Below are 11,295 nucleotides of genomic sequence, written 5' to 3' on the forward strand. Positions count from 1 at the left end.
TTTAGAGAAAGATACGAGAGAAAACCAACATTTCATCGGTTGAGTTGTGGCGAGAAAAGGAAAGGGAGAAGTAAACTATATAGGATCCACCATTTTTAGAGGCTTGTAGGCATGCAAAGAAATAGGTGAGAGAGTTGCATTTTTTGAATTTTTTTAAAGTTTTCTTTAATATGAAAATGATAGAATGGGGAGAGGAAGATTGATGGATCGTGTGTGTATTGATAAACTCTAAAAAAATTCTTTCAAAACAAAGTCATTTAAAATCGGCCGAAATAAGCATTTTAAAAAGTTTGTGAGTAATCGTGGAGGTGAATTGAAAATTTCTTTTGTAATTGTATATAAAAGTATAGAAATAAAAATAGAAGGTAAACGGACAATAAACTGTGTCGTTATTTTGTTTTAATGGCAAAATAAATATCCATAAAAATTATATTCATTGTTCTAGAAGACAACACTGATATGCATGAGTCTTTAAGCACTCTTTAAAATATCAACGGTCTCTATTGCTACAAAATCAAAAGTGTTTAAGGCAAATGACATGAAAGTGTGTCGATTGGTGAAACACGCTTTCTCATGTTTGGTCACTTTACTTGAAGCGATTGTGACAATAATATGTCAAAAATTAAATGAAATAAGCCCGATGTCATCTCCAACACCACGGACACGCCCACAATGCTAATTTGTTCTGATTACTTCTACTAATATATCATATCGTGATTTTAGAACAAAACAACATTCACGGACCAACACAACCAACGAATCCTACACAATATGATAAGATATATATTGTTAATTACTAAAATGATTTAAATAACACATAACATACGCACAACAAAACCTACTTATAATTTTCTCAGCAACTGCTCTTGAGGCATCTGAAGTGTACTCTCCACATGGTCTTTGTCGAGCCTTCTTCCACTTTTCATGTTGTGATGATGGAGATGGGTTGCGATCACGACTCACGAAGTCCTCATCTCCCGGTTATTGTCTTTTTTCATTAATCATTGTTTTCTCAAATTTCATGTATGCCCCACGAGACAATCTATAAGAGTATTTATTTTTTGTCTTGTTCATCTTTTCTGTTTCACTTTTAACCTATTATAAACATAGGAAAAATATTAACTTGCATGATTCCATCTATAAATCATAACATAAAGTTATCATAATATAAAATTAGTACTAACCAGGAACTCATCAGAACTATGAGACTTCACAATTTTTTTTCAAACCTTCTTGTCAAGAAAATTATATTTCATCCACAGATGCTCATGATCATGCTTAGGCTCCCTAATATAGTCACGCGTGAGTCGTGACTTAAAGTCCTTCCAACACGTATCAGCATAAGTGATCCATTTTTTTTAACTTATGATCATCGAAAAACTCAAACGTCAACTATAATTACATCAATAAGTATGTATTAGTAATTATAAAAAGTAATATTGAAGCAATGAAAATTAAAATTAATACCTTAACGTTTTTCCATATGCTCTCTTTCACATCCTTTGTTGCATCTTTCCAATTATTTATTAATATACTGACTTTGCTACGTCCAAGGAACGCAACATAACTCTTAAAAAGCGAAGAATGAGGACCATCAGCTATCGAATATACAACATTAAACTCTATCAGAAATTTGTTACCAATGTGTGGACTTTTGTTAATTTAGCCATCATTGTGACACCTCTTTGTTTTTTATTCTTTATGTTTTCCATCTATAGATTGAGAATCATTTGTCCGAGTTTCATTTGTATAAGTTTTGTCGCTACTATACGAAGAAGAGACCATCTATCAAGACATAAAACATTCAACATCAAGACATATGAAAGAAGAAGAAAACTATACAACAAGAGTGAGACTTTGTTGCTCATAAGATATTATTCAACTAGAGCATGCAAGAACCATGACCCCATCAAAAGAAAGGTGATTATCCGAGATGTTGTATTGATGAAATAATAGTCTGAGATAAAGATTTTTGATCAAAAAGTAGTGCAGTGATCCATACATTTTGCTTAATAAAGAAAATAACTCATTTAATGTAAATAAAGTTAATGCTCAAGAACATAAAGTAAAGCTTTATGGTTATGATGACTATCTAACAATGAAGTAACAAATGAAAGATATTTAATTCATTTGGCTTTCCTTGTTAATGCAAAACTAGTGGAATGGGAGAAGAAAATGCAAGAAAAGGCGCGAAGACACCAACAACTACATAAAAAACAATATCAACAACAACATAAACAAATAACTCTTTCATTTAACCTTATTATTTTCACATATAATCATGATCATTCAACAACATCAACAACATAAACATAAACATCAACACAATGACAACTGAATTTTATTGTAGTTGCATGGCGATAAAAGTTTACGTATCAGAAACATGATGAATAAGTAAGAAAACTAAATAAATGTCTTGGTCTTCCTCCTCGATGGTTGTTAAGCCAAAAACAATGAATTTGATATCGTCTTCCTCCTCGACGGTACGTAAGCAAAGAACGATGAAGATGACGTTGGTTGAAGAGTGTTTGGTTTCGTTAATGAACGATGAAGATGTAGTTGGTTGAACAATGGAGATGAAGATGACGTTGATTGAAAAGGGGTTGGTTTCGTTAAGACATTCAGGACTAACTTGTATATTAACTCAATTAAAATTGAAAATTGAAAATCTTCATTATTTAAAGCATTGGAGTTAGTCAACTTAAATATTGTTATTAGACGAGATATTTTGCACCAAAATTATATAGCTATAAGTGAAACTTAGTTCGGATTTTTTAAACAAAAGTCTTGAGTTCGAAGAACATGGTTGGGAGAAAGATTTCTAACAAAAAGTGATTGGTGAAATTCTACAACAAATATTAGTCATCTATAAACCAGATACTTTGCATCTACTCAACGTTATACTATTATAGACATGTTGCTTTCCAAATTGGAAAACACCAATGGCAATATCCAGACCTCCCTCATGTTGATTTTTATATTTGTACTAATAGTTGGCCACATGCTATCAATTGTTACCTCAGTTTTGGTCATAACATCAATCATGCTATTATTTTTGTCACAAGCCTGGATGACCCCTCTATCCCTTCCCTTATTTTCCTTAGTGTCTAAGCACTATTATAATCAACAAGTTGAGTTCATGTGTTAGAATATTATACTTAATTCTGGTTCATAATGCATGTACTTAATATTCCTAGTCAACTCTTCTAACATAGTGTAGATTTTATCTTTCTGGGGATGCTGTTGATCTCTAGCATAAAACTTATGAACCTCACCTCTCACAGAAATCCAACTATACCCTGGTTCCTTTCTAATGCCCCGTTCTTTCATGACATCTCTCAAACTAACCCCATCTTCAAGTAATCCTGATTCCATGTAAGTGTTGGACAAAAGAACATAGGTAGAAGAATGCTCCGGTTGAGCTGATAGAATCTTTTGAGCCACAGTCTCCCCTAGTTCAGAATTTCCATGAATCCTGCACGCTCCTAACAAAGTCTGCCAAATCATCTCATCCGGCTCGATTGGCATTCTGTCGATAAACTCCACTGCTTCATCTAGACGGCCAACGCGGCCTAAGAGATCAACAACACAAGCATAATGTTCCATTTCTGGTACAACGCCATAAGTACCCTCCATTTGATTGAAAATTCTCAGGCCATCCTTCACCATTCCTCCATGGCTACATGCGAAAAGTATGCATAACAATGTAACAGCATTGACTTTCACGGCTGATTGTTCCATTTTTCTGAAGAGTTGAAGGGCATCTTCAACATGACCATGTTGAGCATAAGTGGATATAATTGCAGTCCAGGTAACAGTATCCGGGTTAGATATCCTTTCAAATATATTCTTTGCCTCTATCAAATTGCCACATTTAGAGTACATGTCAATTAGGGCGCTTTCAATGCATGAGTCAGTATCCAAGCTGGCTTTGCATATTAGACCATGAATTTGCTGGCCATGTTCCAGTAAACAAAGACCACCACATGCTGTAATCACACTTGAGAAGGTAAAACGATTGGGCGCAGAGCCTTCGCTCCGCATATGTGAGAAGGTAGCTAAGGCTTTTCCCCATTGCGAATATTGACAATATGCAGTCACCATGGTTGTCCAAGATACTATATCTTTCTTTTCCATTTTATAGAATACCTTCTCTCCAGCTTCAAGTGACTCGCATTTGACATAAGCATCGGCAAGGGCATTCGATACACTAATTTCCCTCACACTGAATCCAGATTTCAGAGCCACCGCATGTGTCTCCTTTAAGGGTTTCAGGCACTTTAAAGCAGCAATTGAGTTGAACACACAACAGAATGTGTAAAGATCTGGTTTGATGAAATTTTGGCACATTCTTGTGAAGACTTCCAAAGCTTCTAGGTGACAACCAGCTTGTGAATATCCTGTTATCATTGCATTCCAAGGTGCACTAACCAGGCAACTCGTGAACTTCGAGTCAAAAAATACTTGTGCATCAGACAGAAACCCACACTTAGAGTACATATCAATAAGAGCTGTTCCAACCCAAGCATTGCAATCCAATCCCCATTCAGAAGCATACCTATGAACTTCACTGCACTTGGTAATGTCACCTAACAGCCCAACTGCCTTCGAAACACATAAAAACGTGGTTTTATTAGGCGACACACCAACTTCAATCATGTTGAGAAAACAATCAAATGCTTGTAAGTATAAACCATTAGAGGTAAAACCAGAAATCATTGCATTCCAAGAAACATCATTAAGCTCTGTCATGTTGTTGAACACCTTAACAGAACACTCACACTTTCCTAACTTCGCATACAAGTTGAGAAGAGATGTCCCAACAAAGGCATGCGTCGGAAAACCCCTAACAACAATTTGGGCATGAACCATCTCACCCAACTCCAAGGAATCCAATCCAACACAAGACTGCAAAACAGCGGAGAAAGCAAACCCATCAAGCAACAAACCCTGTTCCAACATCATGCAAAAAAGTTCCAACGCGTAACTGCAGTAGCCATGTTCGTTCGATGCAACAATCATGACAGTCCAAGAAAACCCATTTCTCTTAGACATACCATCGAACACCTTAAGAGCAGAATCATAATCCATGCATTTTGAGTAGGCATGAGCTACGTGGTTAAGAAACACCAAAGTGTCTCGGTCACTAAAACCGGATTTTAAAACATGCCCATGAATGCAATTGGCTTGTTTCAGAAATCCATTTTCCTCGCAGGACTTTAAGAGATCAATGAGTGGTTGAATGCTGGGTTGTTCGTATTGTGTTTCTGTGGCTGCAAATGCAAGGGGTTTGGTTAATCTTGTTCCACGTGGGTCATTTGAAAGCTTTGGAGTTTGCGACACAAAACGAATAGGCGTAGTGGAAGCACAAGGGAGATGACAAGGTTGGTGTACCCACTGTGCAGCCATGACGCTCATGCTGCAACTCTTCTGGCCTGGAATGTCTATTTCTCTCTTTCTTATCTTGTAACTTAGTTATGCAATTCTTTTGAGAATATTTACTAAATTTAAAAAATGATATAAAATATATTAGATTTGGATATATCAACCGGGCTCTTATAATAGCAATAGTGCTTCTCACAAAATAACCATTAAACATTTTTTTTATAAGTAGTTTTAAACTATTTATATTTATTAAGAAATATAATTATTATTATATAAAAAAGAGAAATTATAAAAGATGTTATAAAATTATTCTTCATTACATATATTTAGTATTTTCGCTTACATGTCATTATTGTTTGGGTATATAAGTGAGTAGTGTGCTTAGTCATTAAGTAATGTAACACAATGTACGAAAAAGTAGTGGAGTAGCAATTCTCTATGTAACCGTTAGTGGAATAGTAATGAAAGTTTATTAGAGTTTGTTATTCTCTCTCTCTCTCTCTCTCTCTCTCTCTCTCTCTCTCTCTCTTTTCCTTCATCTTCATCTTCTTCATCTTCATCTTCTTCATCTTCATATTCTTCACCATGTGCACCAACAATTGGTATCTAGAGCACTGGTTCAGATCCACAGGGAAACACGAGTGAACGGTGAGACATTGTGTGATTGATTTCGTTACTTGAATTCGTGTTGAATTTCTGAATCGAAATCGAAACAGAATCACATTTCTTGATTCTACGGGATTGGAAAACACTAGTGTTTGGTGAGATCTGAGTGATTTGCACAAAGTTGAAGATGAACGAAAACGGTAATCTGAGTATTAAGCTTCCAGTGTTCAACTGCAAGAATTGGAATTGATGGATGATTCATATGCGTGTGTTATTCGCCGCTCAAGATGTTCTTGATCTCGTCAACGACAATTACATTTCGGTTGCACTTCCAGAAAATGCAACGAATACGCAGAGAAATGCCCAGCGTGATTTGAGGAAGAAATATCAAAAGGCGTTGGTCTACATCCATTAGTGTGTGGGTGTGAATGTGATTGAGAAAATCACTGATTCGACAACGGTGAAGGTTGTGTGGGACACACTGGTACAGTGTTACGACAGTGATGCGTCAATGAAAAAGGTAAAGCTTCAGTCTCTATGTAAAAAGTATGAGAATCTTAACATGAAGAACAATGAGAAGGTACCTGACTATATCTCTAGAGTGATTTTTATCACAAATGAGATGAAGTCATGTGGAGAAACTCTCTCTGATGAAAGGATCATTGAGAATGTACTTAAATCTCTTACTCCTCAATTTGATTACATTATGGTATCAATTGATAAATCTAAGGATCTTAGCACCATGAGAATTGAAGAGCTGCAAAGCAGTCTAGAGGCAGAAAAGTTGCGTCTGACTGAGTGAAACTCTGAAATAGAGGTAGAGCAACAGGCTCTGAAAGCAGCTTCTGGTAAGAAATATCATAAGCATGCTTGGTCAGAAGCCATGAAGAGATCTGATGGTGTTTAGAAGTCAAAAAACCTCAATTTATGAAAGGAAGAAGCGTACTCAGAAGGGGAAGGAGAAGCATGATAAGAGGAAGGTCCAGTGCTAATGTTGTAAGAAGTTTGACCACTTCGGTGCTGATTGTTGGTCAAACAAGGAAAGGAAGTCAGAAAAAGCAAACATAACCAGAGGAGATTCTGATGATGAATCTGTATTATTGATGGCTTTTGAATCTGATGATGCATATTTGACAGACTGGTGATATATGGACATTGGCTGCTCAAATCATCTTATTGGAAATAAAAAATAGTTGGTTGACTTTGACTCTAGAAAGAGGATAAAGATCAGATGTGTTGGTGATAAATACCTCAATGCTGAAGGTATGGGAAATGTCAGAGTAATTCTGAGTAATAGTAAAATATCATTGATCAGTGCATTTTGATGCACGTTCTTCCATGTTTGTACTTAAGCATTTCTTTGGTTTGCTTTACTTATTTTTATGTTTTAATGTGTTTTTACAATTTATTTTATTTTTGCACTTATTTGTTTTTCGCATTATATTTTCAGCATTAGCAGCTTTCACGAGAAAAATCACATCTTGAGCTACGAGTATCAGATTGAGGCTTGTGAGTATACGTTGGAAAGATAAGGAAAAGATCTACAACTTTTGTTCAGAAGTCGAGAGCTGAATCGGACTGTAGCAGGGCCAGAAAGTCTGTTGAAGTTGCAGAATTTTATTTGTATTTTTGTTGGGTCATTTGTAGTGGGCTAGGTCGACCCAGTTGAGTTGTAAAACGGGTATTTGTTTTCCCCTAGGTCTAGCAGCCGTACACCATTAGGAATTGAACGGGAAAATCACTATTCATGTACGAATTTGAGAGCTTGCAAAGAATGACTATGGAGAACTAATTTCCCAAGAATCAATTCACTGTAATCGGATGCCACTTTGAGGTTCTTTTATAATTTTCCATTAATCTGTTCCTTTGAATTATATCTATAATCACAATTACTTGCTTAATTTAATTGTTTTTACATGATAGAATTCTTTAATTTGATTGTTGTCTGCTTTTGAATCAATTTCGTGATTAGTGTTGCTTTTGCAATATCGCGTTCGATCATATTGCGTTTGCTTAATTCGCAATAGTTTTAATCTGTTTGCTTTACTCGGAATTCTGGGGCATACTTCGTATAATTGTTATTGCGCTTGTCAGTATCTTTTGTAATCGAATAGGATCAGACTCGTTTAGGGAATTGGAATTTTATAGGGATCAATGATAAGTCGGAAGATGATATAGTGGGTTGATTCGTTTCAGCTTATTCAAATAATCACTTTTCATAATCACTTATTTTCTGCATTTTTGTAATTGAACACCAAATCAACCCCCCCCCCCATTCGATTACGTTTAATTATTACAAACAAGAATCCTTGAGACGATATCCGAGTTTAATTGTCGTTGTATTACGTTTTTACAAAATTACTCGTTTTGATCCGCGCGCGACAACGAATCAAATTGGCGCCGTTGCCGGGGATTCTTGTTTCTTTTAATCGTTTTTAGAGTCATAGGTTTAGTGTCTAAGCGTATAGGTCCTAGTTTCCTCGCAGTTTCGTCCAACTTGCGTTCGGGTGTTTTTGCGGTTTAGGAAAAAAATCTGTTTTTAGGAAAATCGTGTCAGATTATTCCGATTTTTTGTCGATTTATTAGGAAAAAATCAAGGATCAAAAGCCTCTATTTAGGAACTAAATAGTGGACGACACCCTAAAAAATCAAAATTCCTTATTTTTCTATTTTTTATGATTTTTTTTCTGTTTTGATAGTTTTAGAAAATTCCGAAAAAATTCTCAAAATTTTTAAATGACGTTATTAGATTAATTTCGGTGTTAGTTTATTTTTCTAAATTTATTTTAATCGTTTTCCTTCATTGTGTTTGTTTTTGACAATGACTGATAATAGAACCTTAAGGCAGTTAGCTGCTCCTGATGTGAATTACAATGGTTTGTGTATTGAATATGATGTTGCTGCTGTTCCTTTTGAATTAAAATCGGGTTTAATACACTTGTTGCCAAAGTTTAGTGGTCTTGCAGGTGAAGATCCACATAGACATCTCAAAGAATTTCAGGTTGTGTGCTCTACACCGTTGAGGCCTGAAGGAATAACTGAAGACCATATCAAACTTCGAGCTTTTCCTTTTTCATTGCAAGGTGCAGCAAAGGATTGGATTTATTATCTCGAGCCAAACTCAATTGCAAGTTGGACAACCCTGAAAAAAGTGTTCTTGGAAAGATATTTTTCTGCCTCCAGAGCTGCCTCAATAAGAAAGGAGATTTGTGGTATTAGACAAGGCAATGAGTCGCTGACCGAGTATTGGGAGAGATTCAAGCACTTGGTATCTAGCTGCCCTCAACATCAGATCATTGAGCAACTCCTCATCCAATACTTTTATGAGGGGTTGCTACCGATGGACAGGAACATTCTTGATGCTGCTAGTGGTGGAGCATTAGTCGATAAAACTCCAGCTGCTGCCAAAGCCCTTATTGAAAATATGTCTCTTAATTCTCAACAGTTCACCATTAGGGACAATTCTGTGCAAAGCAAAGGCGTGAGTCAAATTCAAGTTTCTTCTAACAAAGCCTTAGAGACCAGAATTGAAGAACTCACTGCCTTAGTCAAACAGCTGGCAGTAGCAAAACCTCAAACAACAACTTGGTGTGGCATTTGTACTTCTCCTGAGCACCCGACCGATACTTGTCCTATTCTGAGAGACGAGTCCATTACTGAGCTGCCACAAGCTTATGCAGCCAACCTTTACAATCAAAACAGGTACAACAACACTCCTGACCTGTCCACCAACGAATACCATCCCAATTGGAGGAACCATCCCAACCTTCGATATGGAAACCCGCAAACCAGCCAACAACAGAACTCACCTCAAGCGGCTGCCCCTGCACCTTCCGGACCATCCTTGGAGGATCTTGTTAAGCAATGGCCGTGAACAACCTCCAGTTCCAACAAAGAACCGATGCCAGCATTCAGACCTTGAACACACAAATGGGACAGCTTGCTACTCAAATAAATAACATGCAAGCTCAAGGTTCGAACCAACTTCCAGCCCAGACAGTTTTCAATCCGAATGGTCCTAATGCTAATGTGAGCGCAATTTCTTTGAGATCCGGAAAACTTACAGAACCAGCCCCTGAAAAAAATAAAAAAATCATTGAGGTAACTTCTGAACTTTCTCCTTCTGAACCTCACTCAGCTGAACTTTCTTCTCCTTCTTCTATTGTGGTCGAAACTGAAAAAATTACAGAAAATGAGTATGTGCCACCAGTCCCTTTTCCACATAGAGTTCTGAAAAATAAAAGAATTGAGGAGGGAGACAAAGAAAGAGAGATATTGGATGTTTTTCGAAAGGTTGCGGTAAACATTCCGCTACTTGATGTTATTAAGCAGATTCCTAAGTATGCAAAGTTTCTGAAAGATTTGTGTACCAACAAGAGGAGGATTAAGGGGAGTGAAAAAGTAAACTTAGGACGAAATATTTCTGCCTTTATTCAGCCCAAACAATCATCCAAACAGATTGTAGGCGAGCAAAATGTTTCAGCCCTCACTACTCAGGTTCTGCCTCAAAAGCAGAAGGATCCGGGAACATTTGTTATTCCTTGTACCATCGGGGATAGTAAATTTGAGAATTGCATGCTTGATTTGGGAGCGGGCATTAATGTTATGCCTACTTCTGTTTATAATAACCTTTGTCTTGGTCCTTTGCAGCATACAGGTTTAATCATTCAATTGGTAAACAGAAGCAATGCTCGACCCGCCGGGGTAGTCGAAGATGTTCTTGTTCAAGTTAACGATTTGATTTTTCCTGCAGATTTCTATATTCTAGACATGGAAGGAGAAACCAAGGCAAGCGGAGCTCCCATCATTTTAGGCAGACCGTTCATGAAAACGGCGAAGACAAAAATTGATGTTGACGATGGAACCATGTCCATGGAATTTGGTGACATTGTCGCAAAATTTAACATTTTTGATGCCATGAAACACCCTATGGAAGAGCATTCCGTTTTTCATATTGAGCTGATTTCTGAATTAGTTGATGACTCTAGTTCTGAACTATTTGCGCTTGATTTTCCATCTCTCTCTGGTTTTGATGATATTTATTCATGTTCTGATTGTACTGACACTAACGTTTGTGTTGTCTATGCTGAGATTGATGCTGCCTTACAGGCTGATACATTTCCGACAGGTGAAGTTGTTACCAATAAACTTGTTTTTGCAGTTGATGCTCTTGCGTTCCCGGCTGCCCCAAGCACTCCATCCACCGAGCAGCCCCCGTCCTTAGAGCTAAAAGAGCTCCCTGAGAACCTGAAATATGCTTACTTGGAGAGTAATGAGAAACTCCCTGTTATTATCTCTTCTAAC

The 11,295-nt window shown here is 36.9% G+C and overlaps 2 protein-coding genes across 2 annotated transcripts; one reads left to right on the plus strand and one right to left on the minus strand.

Moving 5' to 3' along the window:
• Window positions 1–3,136: 3,136 nt before the first annotated feature.
• On the minus strand, window positions 3,137–5,523 carry LOC127107907 (pentatricopeptide repeat-containing protein At3g16610). The gene has a single exon (XM_051045253.1). It carries the CDS (start codon window positions 5,416–5,418, stop codon window positions 3,145–3,147), a length of 2,274 nt encoding a protein of 757 aa, XP_050901210.1. The 5' UTR covers window positions 5,419–5,523; the 3' UTR covers window positions 3,137–3,144.
• Window positions 5,524–8,812: 3,289 nt separating this feature from the next.
• LOC127102544 (uncharacterized) lies at window positions 8,813–9,865 on the plus strand. Its single transcript, XM_051039902.1, has 2 exons — window positions 8,813–8,867; window positions 8,958–9,865. Exons 1-2 carry the CDS (start codon window positions 8,813–8,815, stop codon window positions 9,863–9,865), a joined length of 963 nt encoding a protein of 320 aa, XP_050895859.1.
• The last annotated feature ends 1,430 nt before the right edge of the window (window positions 9,866–11,295 follow it).

The sequence above is a fragment of the Lathyrus oleraceus genome, chromosome 7 (assembly GCF_024323335.1).
Source record: "Lathyrus oleraceus cultivar Zhongwan6 chromosome 7, CAAS_Psat_ZW6_1.0, whole genome shotgun sequence".
In the NCBI taxonomy this organism is placed as follows: Eukaryota; Viridiplantae; Streptophyta; class Magnoliopsida; order Fabales; family Fabaceae; genus Lathyrus; species Lathyrus oleraceus.

Coding starts and splice junctions, on each gene's coding strand:
- LOC127107907 (XM_051045253.1), bottom strand. CDS start 5,418: ATGAGCGTCATGGCTGCACAGTGGGTACACCAACCTTGTCATCTCCCT.
- LOC127102544 (XM_051039902.1), top strand. CDS start 8,813: ATGACTGATAATAGAACCTTAAGGCAGTTAGCTGCTCCTGATGTGAAT. Junction 8,868..8,957: donor TCCTGATGTGAATTACAATG/GTTTGTGTATTG, acceptor GTGGTCTTGCAG/GTGAAGATCCACATAGACAT.